The sequence below is a fragment of the Diaphorina citri genome, unplaced genomic scaffold, assembly GCF_000475195.1.
Source record: "Diaphorina citri unplaced genomic scaffold, Diaci psyllid genome assembly version 1.1 scaffold1150, whole genome shotgun sequence".
NCBI classification, from domain to species: Eukaryota; Metazoa; Arthropoda; class Insecta; order Hemiptera; family Psyllidae; genus Diaphorina; species Diaphorina citri.
Window position 1 is genome coordinate 38,086 of NW_007378579.1, and position 14,318 is coordinate 52,403.

Here is a 14,318-nt window from a genome sequence, read left to right on the forward strand (position 1 = left end):
AAATGCTTTTCTTCCAAATACCTGCATGACTAGACTGAAAATGCAATAAAATCCCATCTTATCCTTACCCTTTCTCCCACACTACTGGTCATAAATCCCACCCGAAAATAAAAGGGTATACTAGCAGCATCCAGAATTTTTATCTTTTGTCCCTTCCCTTCCCACACTTGCTATCCCATGTCTTTTTCTCACAAACTGCTTTTTAGCCCGTCCTTCCTTTACTATTACGATGGTAATAAAAAAAGGTATAGTGGTTAGTGGACGGACTATTGTATTTGCTTCAGTGTCTGTCTGTCTGTCTGTTCTCATAGAATTACTTATCCAAACCTGGTCGACCTCAGTATATCACATTAAAGGTCTTTTTACCAGGAACACGAAATTGGTGGTGCAAATTTTGTCCAGAAAACCATAAAGCCAAAAAATCAAGATCTAATAATAATAATAATTAACTGAATATTAAACAAGTTAGGTAGGTACATTCATAGGTAGGTACTGATTTTATTTAACCACGATCGAATAAACTACGGGCTAAAAAATTCCCGGAGGGACGGGCTCAGCTTGTTCTATTCTTCTCTTCCTTCAACTTCTTCTTCCTCATCTCCTCCTCCTATTTCTCCTATTCTTCTTTCTCCTTCTTTTCTTCCTCGTCCCAATCTTTCTCTTTCTTTTCCTTACATAAAGCTCTCTCCTTGCTCCCTCCTAAAACATTATCTTCCCTTTATCCTCTCCTTCTCCTTAAATTCTCCTAGCCAATTCTCTCCCCTTCCATTTCTTGTCCTTTCTCTGAAATCCAGATATTCGTAGATATCTGAACAGGTGAGGGACACTGGCTTCTGGCTGTTTCGGCTTTGTCAGTTACTCAACACTTGAGGACCAATTGAGGACCTGTTAGGTGGTTGTAATTCTGAAAAAAAAAAAAAAAAAAAAAAAAAAAAAAAAAAAAAAAAAAAAAAAAAAAAATTAATTGTTTTACTAACTTTACCTGTGACCCCACTCAGATTGGATGAGGTTTATGTGAGGAGCATCGCGATATCGCGAATTAATGGAAGGTGTTAAAATGGAATTAAAACTTCGGTGCTTCGGTCAAAACTTCCGTCAGTAAAAACTTAAGGTAGGTACTTATATAAAATGACGTCCCTCTTTCTTGTTTCAGTGAATGTGGTTGATGGTGAGACTCTGTTCATCACCAAAGTGAGTCGCCTACATATGGGAGCTTACCTATGTATCGCATCCAACGGGGTTCCTCCATCCATCAGTAAACGTGTCATGCTGAAAGTTCAATGTAAGTAGATGATATTATTATCTTCTTTTGGTCGGTTTCACAAACTGACTTTACCTGACCCCACTCAGATTGGATGAGGTTTATGTGAGGAGCATCGCGATATCGCGAATTAATGGAAGGTGTTAAAATGGAATTAAAACTTCGGTGCTCCGGTCAAAACTTCCGTCAGTAAAAACTTAAGGTACTTATAAAATGACGTCCCTCTTTCTTGTTTCAGTGAATGTGGTTGATGGTGAGACTCTGTTCATCACCAAAGTGAGTCGTCTACATATGGGAGCTTACCTATGTATCGCGTCCAATGGGGTTCCTCCATCCATCAGTAAACGTGTCATGCTGAAAGTTCAATGTAAGTAGATGATATTATTATCTTCTTTTGGTCGGTTTCACAACTGACTGACTGACTGACTGTATGAATCAGGTCGGAAATATTCTAATGGACTTCTGACTGAGGATTCTAATTCTAATGCTAACTGACTGACTGACTGACTGACTGACTGTATGAATCAGGAATACTCTAATGAACTTCTGACTGAGGATTGTAATGTTGACTGACAGTATGAATCAAGAATATTCTAATGAACCTGTGACTGATCTTAATCAGGAATATTCTGATGGACTTCTGACTGAAGATTCTAAAGCTGACTGACTCTAACAGTCAAGAATATTAAAATGAGTTTCAGACTGAAAATTCTAATGCTTCATAGCTTCATACTATTTCATCATATGCAAATGAAATTACCTACAAACTTCAGGTAGGATTGAAGAGGATGCTTATGTTTAACGGACCAGAGTTTAACCACCACCAAAGCACGTAATGAGGTCAAGGTAAAAAAGCTCATTACTGCAAGTAATTCAACAAAAAATTACAACAAATCGGGCTTGATATCTTGTGTAGGAGAATCTCGTAAAGGCTTCAAATCTCATGCTGGCAAGCAACTGAAATAGTTGCCCAAGTTTTGAGAAGCAGCATTACCATGTCTACCCCATTATTTAAAGGTAGGTACGGTACGTGGGATTTTCAGAAATATGTCTTAAGCTTGTTATGAGTTCTCAGACAATGCTTGAAACCTGTCTGCCCTATGCCTTGGAGAAAGAAAATGGAGAAAGGAGAGAAATAAATAACAATATGAAAGATTCATAAAGAGGGGAGAAGAGAAGAAATCTAGTTGAGAAATCATAAATACACCTGCACCATCTTCAGTGCCTCAGAGGCGCACAATTGTTTCAGTAAACTGTGTAGAACTAACTCAAGAAAAAGGCCTTATCGATTCCGTAATCTAATGATGAATAAGTAGTGTCTTACTTGTTCGCCATGCTTTACTAAACTATTTCGAGAGTTCCTAAGGGGCGTCCACAGACCTGGTCAGAGAAAATGTTAAAGAAAGTAGATATAAATATGCTGCGTTCTTTTTTTCCCCCCAAGAAGGTGTTTAACGTCAACAGTTGACGGTCAACTACTGAGGACTTTTGTGACGGGACATGCTCCTTTTATAATTTATATTAGTTTGACCCCTAACGTACTGAAGAGGCGCTAACGAGCGTCTGAACTTTGCGCCCCAAGGATATGAATGCCACCAGGGCGCAATGAATCAGCGCAACGACTCGCTAGAGGCGCAACATTAGAACCTTCTACAGCAGTTCACGAATTTTAGTGCTCTTATCGTATAAATCTAAATTAAAGTTCAAAAATGTTAAAATACCCCCTCTCTCCATGTAGTTTTGAGAGGGGGAAAGTCGAGTGAAAAGTTCCTAAAACAATAATAATTTGATCTCATTAGTCAGACGAGGATTTTCTGTTAGGGAGAAGGGTGGGGAGTGTGTTTATTTGAGACCAAGGAGAAATCCCACAGCGTCGTAGCATGCCTATTTACTCAGAAAGGAATTTCGATTGTGTTGAGCATAAATGCTTGTCACAAATGTCGTTCCCCGCTCACTACGCTAAATTTTATGACTTGACTTGCACTTGAACCACCAACCTCCAGATCCGAAGTCCACCGTGCTAACCACTACACCACTGAAGTTGGTCTATTTCCTTAGAGTGTCCCTCTTCAGATGGGCGAGAAGAGACACAATACTTACCATTTAGGTACGGAGAAATGAGATACATAGCTGTTGAAATATTCCAGGTACTTTCGACTATTCTCCACTGATAATTGTAACTACTGTCTATTGTTCTACAATCTACACTCTAATAGTAGGTACCTACATACATAGCTAGTTGTACTGTTGTTATTGTGAGTATTAGGTATGTACCTACCTATTTACATTATTACATTTACTTATACTTGTCTTCCCTAAGGTGCATCATTAACCTGAAGCCTTGAGAGTAATCTGTGTTCTGTTAATCATTGTGTTAGTTGTAAAGTAAATATCTCTAGGAATCTTTTTCCTTTTACACTTTTTTGCTGACATGGTAGTTAGGAAGGGAGGTCGGTAGGACTAATAACTAAACATTTCAATTTCAACTGTGTACTTCAATGGTATTACACACACAGAGATGTACCTATGTCGTACTTCAAAATACATCTATAGATAGCTCTTTCCCTACAAAGTTACATTGGAGATTGGAGAGTCTAAAATCTCTTCAGCCGCCACTCTGTTTCATTATTTATTTCAAGAAAAAAAAATTAGAGGAGGAAAAAGAGAGATTCTTTTGAATAAATTACATTATTAAAAGTTAAGTGAACTTGAAGGACATTAAATAAAGTTAATCTTCCCCTCCATGTATATCTTGACGACAAACAGGTCGGAATGGAAATGGAGCGAAGAAATATTCTAATGGACTTTTGACTGAGAATTCTAATTCTAACGCTGACTGACTGTAAGATTGTAGAAAATCTTGTGCAGGAATAGGTATTCTAATGAGTTCTAGTCTGAGGATTCTAATATTCACTGACTGAAAGAATCCAGAAATATTCTAATGGACTTCTAAAGTTCCAACTGAGGATTCTAATGCTGACTGACTGTATGAATCAGGACAGGAATATTCTAATGGACTTCTGACTGAGGATTCTAATTCTAATGCTTTGTTGGGAAACGTGTGTATTGTGTCTTTTCTTCGACAACTTAGCCTCGAGATGTGTTCTGTTCATTTGAGGAGAAGGAAGAGAAGGAGGAGAAGGAAGAGAAGGAGGAGGAAGAAGAGGAGGAGGAGAAGGAAGAAAAGGAGGAGGAGGAAGAGGAGGAGCAGGGGGAGGAGGAGGGTGATGGGACTGGGAAAGAGGAGGAGGAAGTGAAGAAGGAATGGAATGGATATAGGGAAGAGGAGGAGATATAGAAGAGGAAGAGTAGGAGACAGATGAGGATAAGGAGGAAGAGGAGATGGAGGAGAAGGAAATGGGAGAAAAGGAGGAGGAGAAGGAGGAATAGAACGAGGGATATGAAGTCATGAATAGGTCGAGAAAGAGGATAAGGAGGAGAAGAAAGAGCAGGAGGAGGAGGGGGAACAGGAGTTATGAGAAAAAGAGGAGTGGAGGAGGTTGAGGAAATGTTGGGTTTCCATAATGTAATTATGATGAATTTCTTTGAAAACTAAACAAAGTCGGTTTCGGTTATTATTATCTCTTTTCGGATGATCATTGTGGAATAGAGTTCACAGTATGTTCAAAAAGCTGACAGCACCTCTTCATTATTAAAGAGAAATAAATTTATGTTTCATAGAGATTTTCCGTCACTGAAGAACTGTTTAGGTTATTATTGACGCTGGTTTACCCTCCATCTGGCAACAAACTACCCGCCTCCTCACATAACCTCACCCGGCCTGAGTTGGGTTGGAAAAAGCTAGCAGCACGGAACTGCCCGGATGGTCACCTATTTTGATACTATCCACGCCCAACGTTGCTTAACTTCAGTGATCTAGAAATTTAGTCCAAGTACAAGATGGGCTCGATTCAAATTTTATACTTTTTCAGTTGCACCTTTGAAATGTTAACGGGTGTGCCACTCACTTTATGTACACACGAAATGTGAGGAGCATCGCGATATCGCGAATTAATGGAAGGTGTTAAAATGGAATTAAAACTTCGGTGCTCCGGTCAAAACTTCCGTCAGTAAAAACTTAAGGTACTTATAAAATGACGTCCCTCTTTCTTGTTTCAGTGAATGTGGTTGATGGTGAGACTCTGTTCATCACCAAAGTGAGTCGTCTACATATGGGAGCTTACCTATGTATCGCGTCCAATGGGGTTCCTCCATCCATCAGTAAACGTGTCATGCTGAAAGTTCAATGTAAGTAGATGATATTATTATCTTCTTTTGGTCGGTTTCACAAACAATTTTCAGCTTCTAGATCTAGAAGACCTGTTGAGTTAACAGCTTCTTAAGTTCCATTTGATTTGTACAGGATTAACAGGGCTGTTAAGCTAATAGGCTGTTAGTGGCTATATAAAAGTAAGGTGAAACCCATCCTTTATCTAATGTATTTCTAAATCTTCTTCTGCTTATTCTTCAATATCTTCATACGAGTAGGTACTTCGAAGTCCTCTTCGCGCTCAAGCTCAAAAAGTGTTTTGTAGTACTAAGCGCCCAATGTCCATTTGAATGGACATTTTTTTAAAATTTCGGCTCAAGCCAAGGAGGTTTCTTAACGATGAAAAAAAAAATAAATAAGTGAAGCACTGTTTATTCATCTATAATCGCCATTTTTGTAGACAAGGTCAAATGTGCATTCAAATGGTCACTGAGCACTTAGTACCTATACTACAAAAATTATTTCTAGCCCGGGCACTTACTACTACAAAATTTTTGTCCATTCAAATGAACATTGACCGCGAAGAGGGTACAACCTACTTGTGATTCTTCTGTTCAATATTTTTCTACCTACTAGAAAACTTTTCGATGTCATGTAAATCATCAATACACCTTCCAATCTCCTACCTCCATTTTTGGTTGAATCTGCTCGTAGCAATGTCCAATCACAACTGGAGAAACAAAATTCGACTACCTATTTCAGAGATCAGCCCAGATAATATTATCCTCTTTCCATAGCAAAACCTTTCAACCACAATCCCTAAACCATAACATCAGTGTCAGTGGTACCATACCTACTTCCCCAGACCCTATTTCTCTCCCCTCGACCCTATATATTATTACCTATCATCAGCACCAACACTACATCATTATCCTGCTTTTCTCATGAAAATATTCCACTTTATGACTAGGGGTACACCTCATTTGGAGTTTTCTCCCCACACCTGCCCCCAAACCCCTCCCAGGGCCCCATTCTACCGTCCTCCTCCGATTGTTCCCCGCAATAAACACATTAGCTCATCGAACAGAAAGGCACTGCTATTCCGTTCCAATACAAATCGACACGACCAGTGCAGGATGTCGGAATGATGAGGAAAGATCTCAATCAGGAGACACCTACTTCGAGATTTTACTGTTTTTTTTTTTAGGTTTGACAGAGGGAAGTGTAACTGCAGGCTAAGGTCTTATCTCCAAATCGAAGAGAGAAGGAATATAGGATAGGAGAAAGCCAGCCGTTGCGAGAACGAACATTAACCGTTCAGGAAAAGGTCTTATCCCCCCAAATCGAAGAGAGAAGGAATATAGGATAGGAGAAAGCCAGCCGTTGCGAGAACGAACATTATCCGTCCAGGATAAAATCCCCCCCGGGCGGGAATCGAATCCGCGGCCTAGCGCTTACAACGTAGACGCGTTACCAACCAAGCTAACTGGGCTGGCTTATGCTTATGACCGATAACTAACTAACCTACCCCAGGGTGTCTCTCTACCATCCGCCACTGGTCAGAAACACACATTTCTCACACTTAAAATTCTACTTGTGTTCCCATTCGAGCATTGAGTAATAATACCATTTCTTCTTCTCTCCCTTTCGCCCGTCTTTCCTTTCTCCATTCTTACCCCTTTTTTCTTCAATTGCCCTTCTTCTCTCTTTCTCTCTCTCTCTCTCTCTCTCTCTCTCTCTCTCTCTCTCTCTCTCTCTCTCTCTCTCTCTGTTTCGTCTCCTCGCCTCCTCGCTCCATATTCTTCATAAACGGTGATTTACATTGCATGCACTTACATCGAAGTTTGTGATTTAAATTCATAAATAAGAAGACGATATAGGGTCTCGGTTTTATGTTCCATGAGGGAAAGGATGGGGATTTTGGGTTAAATGGAAAAGAGTTTTGAGGCGTGCCACAGCAAAACGTTGTAAGTGCCATACCCCCCATATACTGGTTTTATTGCAGAAATGCGTTTTAAGTGCCAAGCTTTACAAGGTATCAAGATGAACTATGTATATTTAAAATTATTTTTTCTGGCGGTGAAAGTTGGAACTAATGATTGGAACTAAAACGTTGGAAGTGCCAGAGTTTTAAAACGTACAAAACGTTGTATTAAGTCCCATGGTTTTTTGACTTGCACATAGGGACTTACAACATTTTGCACTTGCACCCTTCGTGGCACTTACAACGTTTTGCAACCTGGACAAACTTTATCCGTTCAGGATAAAATCTGGGCGGGAACTCGCGGCCAAGCGCTTACAAGGCAGACGCGCTACCAACGTACCAACCAAGCTAACTAGACTGGCTTTCTTCAATGTTTCAGTTCCGCCAATGTTATCCATTCCGAATCAACTCGAGGGTGCCTACGTAGGTCAAGATGTGTCCTTGGAGTGTCACACTGAGGCGTATCCAGCTTCCATCAACTACTGGACAACGGAGAAGGGGGACATGATCGTATCTGGTAAGTTGAACATTTACGAAATCATGTCTAAGTCAATAGTATCTCCGGTATTTTTCAATTTCTGATCCCTGTAGTATCTACCAATGTACCAATCCGCAATTAATCTACTCCTTTGCCAGCCTAGTTAGCTTAGTTGGTAGAGCGTCTGCCTTGTAAGCGCTAGGCCGTTGGGTCGGTTCCCGCCCGCGGCGGGTTTTATCCTGAACTATCCTGTCTTCCTTCTCTCTTCGATTTCGGGACGATAAGACCATAGACATTCAAAAAAAAAAAAAAAAAAAATCTACTTCTTTTACTACCTTACCTTGATAGATCCGTGTTTTCATCTCTGGATTTACGCTATTGATTCAGGTCGTAGGATCTCCACATATTATATCTTTTACTACCTACTTACGAGTTATTGGTTATTACAGTAATACATTATTATGCTTCGGATAACACTTTGACTTTAAACTTAATCCAATGGGATTAATTTTGACCTCAAGGTAAACCGGGGATAACCCGGGCATCAACCTACCTACTTCTGCCAACAGTACCCAAGTCCGCAGATAATACAGATGCCTTTTTAATCTTTTTATTAAAGCAAAACCAAACCAGCTATTGAAAAAAAAAAATCTATTTTGAAATAAACAACCTATTAAGAGGAACATAAAAAGAAAATTTTCAAATCCGTTCACAAAAGGAAAAACCCAAATTTTACACTTTTTCAGTTGCACCTTTGAAATGTTAACGGGTGTGCCACTCACTTTATGTACACACGAAATTTCTCTCCTCCCTTTCTCTCCCCCTTCAATCCACACAATACCTATTGGGTGACTTTTCAAGGAATAAATCATAATTATCCAATAGAAGCGTATAAGAAGGAGAGGGATGATTTGATTATTATGTTTTAGTTTCCAGATGTTTTCAGCGAACTTTTTGGGACTTCATTGTGCTTGAGAATTCAGGGTATGTTTTGGTGTGTACCTATGTAGGTAGGTACCTATGAGAATAATTTATTATAATGAGAACAAGGTCTTGGAACCACCCTGTTTTTTAAACGGAAACATCACAATGAACTTTTTTTAATTCCTGAAATTAAAAAAATAAAGTTTCCGAAAAATTGACTTTTTTCTACAACAACAGAAAAAGTTCGATCTCACAAAGTTTTATTTTGTATTAAATGGAGGGAATTCATTGTATGCAAAGAACAAATTGCAAATTATAATTTCAAACTCCCTGTTTTGTGTTGCCCTTTTTTTCTCCTCCTATTTCTACATCCTCTCCCATAGCTTTTTATATTAAAAAGTAAAAAAGGAGGAAATAAAATCAAATACGCTTCCATACGCCAGACAATACAGGGTGTTCTGTAAACAAGTCAATAGGGGCATGGTCAGTCCAGTAATAATTCGCTTACAGGAGGTACCGGGTTCGATTAACATACAGAATAAGTACCATATCGAAGGTCATGGCCCAAAATTTGCACTCTTTTTTGATTGCAGGTAGATATTTGATTATAAATTTATAACCTGACAGACTTGCTTGTCTCAGGAGAGAAGTACGAGGCTGTATCCGTTGATGATGGCTACCGGAAGTACATGATGCTCAAGATTCGCAATGTTGCCAAGTCGGACTTCGGAAACTACCAGTGCGTTGCCAAGAACTCGCTCGGAGAAACGGATGGACTCATCAAACTAGACGGTAAGGACGGCAGGACCGTATTCAGAAGGGCCAAGGGGACTAAGCCCCACCCCCTAAAGCTTCATTTTTCTCCTTTACTGTAGGCGAGACTCCGAAAATTTGGAGCATCCCCCCCCATTGCACAGACTGCAGTCTCATTGCAAACTTTGAGACGATAAAAAATGATTTATTTGTGTTGTGCATTCCATACAGTTTTGTTGTGCTGGTAATGTTCATACTGTTGTGTTGGTAATGGATGAAAACTTCTTCGTTTTGTATACGTACGCTTTCTCGAGTTATGTTTTTCCATATTGTAGAAAATCTTGTGCAATGTTTTTCCTATTCAAATTCCCCCCGAACAAACTTTTGTGGTGTTATGATGAGCAAAACAGATGATCTGAAAAACAATAATAATAATGAGTTGGGAAATATTGGAGCACCCATATCAATATATTTTTGCTTTGTCACCCAATGTGTTTTCTTTGTCTTTACAAAGCATAAAAGAACCATTTACACACATACATACTTGTAAGTAGGTAGTTAATAATAATAATTTGGGAAATATTGGAGCACCCATATCAATATGTTTTTGCTTTGTCACCCAATGTGTTTTCTTTGTCTTTACAAAGCATAAAAGAACCATTTACACACATACATACTTGTAAGTAGGTAGTAACAAATGTATTTAAACACCTTTTCATGAATTGTTAGGATATTATAGTATGGATTTTACAAGAAGCAGTAAAAGTACTATCACTTTTTCCCCCTCTTTACATGAACTTACTTTTTTGGACATCATAGACGTGCATGAACTGACGCAGACTTGCAATATTATCTTATCTGTCTAATTATCCTGACTTTTGGTTTTATTGCAGAAATGCGTTGTAAGTTCCAAGCTTTACAAGGTATCAAGATGAAATATGTATATTTAAAATTATTTTTTCTGGCGGTGAAAGTTGGAACTAATGATTGGAACTAAAACGTTGGAAGTGCCATAGTTTTAAAACGTACAAAACGTTGTATTAAGTCCCATGGTTTTTTGACTTGCACATAGGGACTTACAACATTTTTCACTTGCACCCTTCGTGGCACTTACAACGTTTTGCAACCTGGACAAACTTTATCCGTTCAGGATAAAATCTGGGCGGGAACCCGCGGCCTAGCGCTTACAAGGCAGACGCGCTACCAACCAAGCTAACTAGGCTGGCTTTCTTCAATGTTTCAGTTCCGCCAATGTTATCCATTCCGAATCAACTCGAGGGTGCCTACGTAGGTCAAGATGTGTCCTTGGAGTGTCACACTGAGGCGTATCCAGCTTCCATCAACTACTGGACAACGGAGAAGGGGGACATGATCGTATCTGGTAAGTGAACATTTACGAAATCATGTCTAAGTCAATAGTATCTCCGGTATTTTTCAATTTCTGATCCCTGTTGTATCTACCAATGTACCAATCCGCAATTAATCTACTCCTTTGCCAGCCTAGTTAGCTTAGTTGGTAGTGCGTCTGCCTCGTAAGCGCTCCTATCTCCGGTATTTTTCAATTTCTGATCCCTGTAGTATCTACAAATGTACCAATCCGCAATTAATCTACTCCTTTGCCAGCCTAGTTAGCTTAGTTGGTAGTGCGTCTGCCTCGTAAGCGCTAGGCCGCGGGTTCGATTCCCGCCCGGGGCGGATTTTATTCTCCGGTATTTTTCAATTTCTGATCCCTGTAGTATCTACCAATGTACCAATCCGCAATTAATCTACTCCTTTGCCAGCCTAGTTAGCTTAGTTGGTATAGTGCGTCTGTCTCGTAAGCGCTAGGCCGCGGGTTCGATTCACGCCCGGGGCGGATTTTATCCTGATGGGATAATGTTCGTTCTCGGAACGGCTGGCTTTCTGATCAAACTAGACGGTAAGGACGGCAGGGCCGTATTTAGGGGGGCCAAGGGGACTAAGCCCCACCCCCTAAAGCTTCATTTTTCTCCTTTACTGTAGGCGAGACTCCGAAAATTTGGAGCATCCCCCCCCCTTGACGATACTCTGGATACGGCCCTGAGGGACGGTGGTCTTGATGGAACCCATTTGTCTCCTTTGGAGAAATTTGTCCCTAATAATGAAGGCAGCGGGGATATGGTGTTGAAAACTATTTGCAAGGGTCGAACAGAAAACGAATTGTACATAAGATATCACCAAATAATGAGGCCTTGGTTAAATTTGGGGGTTGAAGGAACCTTTCAGACCTTTCTCAGCAACAGGATAAACAAATTGTATGTACTTTTGTACTTATTCTATTCCATTCTATGTATAGTAAAAGAGGCGATTGGATTTAATAAGAACTCTCTGGAATGACCGTTAATAAGAACCCTGCAATGACCTTTACCTACTAAAAACCCTGGAACTCTGTTTTTCTCTGCTTACAGAGATCCCAGCTCCAGAGATTCCTGAAGAAGCGTACACCAGTACAGAACATCCGGTGCTGAAGAGAAAATACGCATCCCTCGGGAATCAGATCTCAAATTCTGGACTCGGGGAGTGGAAGGACTCAGGTAAGATGACAGATCTCTTCAGTCCTTCGTCCTTCGTTTCAAAAGTTTAACGTTATTGTATACGTATAACAACTGCTAAGATATTTTAGTGATGAGGGTTTTACCCACTATTCAGCGACAAGCTACCTTCGTCCTCACACTAACCTGAACCAACATGAGCCGGGAAAAACCAGCAGAACTGTAGAAATCCATTGCACAGATGATTACCTATTCGAATATCAACCATGTTGTCTAACTTCAGTCATCCATGGGAAACTAGTGCATTCAAAGTGCTATCGCCCACTGGTTCACGAAAAATTAAAAACTAAAGGGTTTCTTCCTCCTCTAATAATAAACAAAGCCTTCCTCTAGAATTTAAAATTTTGTATGAAATGATCATTATTCTCCCATGTTCTCAGGTTCCTACAATCAAAACACCTCCTACGGTTACTCTGAGTTTTCTCCTGGAAACAGTGTTGCCATTCAGTCCTGTCAGCCTCACGTCATGTTTAGCATTACTGTATTCTGCCTAGCGCGCTGCCTAGTGGTGAGGTGATTGAACTAAACTATACGCTGTACAAGTATACGGCCTCTGGTGTCGAAGCTAGGGAACTAAATTGTAAGATATCTTCTACTTATCTAAAATCGTAAAATACCTTTTATACCTATTTTATCTACAAATTTGACATTATTGAAATATTTATAGGATAAAATAATTATGTACATTTATGGGCTTTAGGCTTACCACCTTGTAGGTAACTAACTATTTATTAGCTGCTTGTAAATTTAGTCAATGTATACTGTAAATAATAAATACATAGGTATATTTATATCGTGGAAATGTCAAGTGTGTTGGGTGGAAGATCTTCTCAGGAGAGTCCTGCCACATAAAATAAACTAGAATTACCAATAGCTACCATTCTATACCAATGGACTTACTATAAGATAACTTCAAGTCCCTTTTGCGTCCGCTTTCTTCCTTGCTTACGTAAGGGTAAAACTATAGGTAGTACGTAGTGCCTAGGTAATAAGATGAATGAAAAAGTTTGAATAGATACTTAGCTACTTATTCATGGCCCATTTCATGCACATAGAATGACGTTATTTTATAACTCATACCTACCTCTTTAATCATTACTGTCATATTATGAGAAATAATATCATACCTAAGGAATTTTATTACATATTGGAATCGTATTGGACTTTATTGGAATCGTATTGGACTATTGTTAGAAAACGTATTGCAGTCAGTTGAATAACGTAGTACCTAGTAAAGTATTTTTGCTACTGACGTTGAATAGGTTACCTACCTAAGTACATAAATACCTACCTATTATGGTGCCCAAAGCTACATAGTAACATGTAGGTATTTTAACCTAAGCCTCTTCTACACACAGTGCGATTTTTCCTCCGATCAGATTCTACGATAGATGATAATAATAATTATGATAGCCGAGACCACGAGTACGAATAAACGAATAGGAAAACATGGAACATCCACCAAAAATCTCCATTTTCGTTGACATCTGAATTGTATGGCCGCCTGACAAATCCTTAGTATATGCAATGTGCATAGCATGTGCATTAAACATGCCCTTGTCTAATGATAATTTAATGAATGGCAAATTGACAATGGAGCAGTTGCATATGGGTAAAAATTATAAATGAATGGTCCATTCCTATGTGAAAAGTTGGGAAAAATGCAAATCTAAGGTTAAAACTCCGAAAAAATAACTGTAATAGGTCGAAAATTCAATTTTTATTTTCCGTTCTAATGAAAGAGTTCAAATATGTGTGACGTCAGATGGCCGCCTGACAAATCCTTAGTATATGCAATGTGCATTGCATGTGCATTAAACATGCCCTTGTCTAACGATAATTTAATGAATGACAAATTGACAATGGAGCAGTTGCATATGGGTAAAAATTATAAATGAATGATCCATTCCTATGTAAAAAGTTGGGAAAAATCCAAATCTGAGGTTAAAACTCCGAAAAAATACCTGTAAAAGGTCGAAAATTCAATTTTTATTTTCAGTTCTAATGAAAGAGTTCAAATATGTGTGACGTCAGACTTTACGCACGGTACGAGTCAGACTTTAGGTACGAGAACATAGGTATACTTTTACTTTGTAAATTACACACACAGTCGAAAACTTTTTTCGGTAGGGAAAAGT

The 14,318-nt window shown here is 39.2% G+C and overlaps 1 protein-coding gene across 1 annotated transcript in view; it reads left to right on the plus strand.

Annotated features, from left to right (window-relative positions):
- Positions 1 to 13,008, plus strand: part of LOC103514479 (lachesin-like) — a gene marked incomplete at its 5' end in the record, with an annotated part of 39,424 nt that extends 26,416 nt beyond the window's left edge. Inside the window, 4 exons of the mRNA XM_026827437.1 lie at positions 7,835 to 7,972; positions 9,500 to 9,649; positions 12,037 to 12,162; positions 12,561 to 13,008. Of these exons, the coding sequence (XP_026683238.1) occupies positions 7,835 to 7,972; positions 9,500 to 9,649; positions 12,037 to 12,162; positions 12,561 to 12,697 (551 nt within the window). The remainder of the gene's footprint in view (positions 1 to 7,834; positions 7,973 to 9,499; positions 9,650 to 12,036; positions 12,163 to 12,560) is intronic.
- Between the last annotated feature and the right edge of the window lie 1,310 nt (positions 13,009 to 14,318).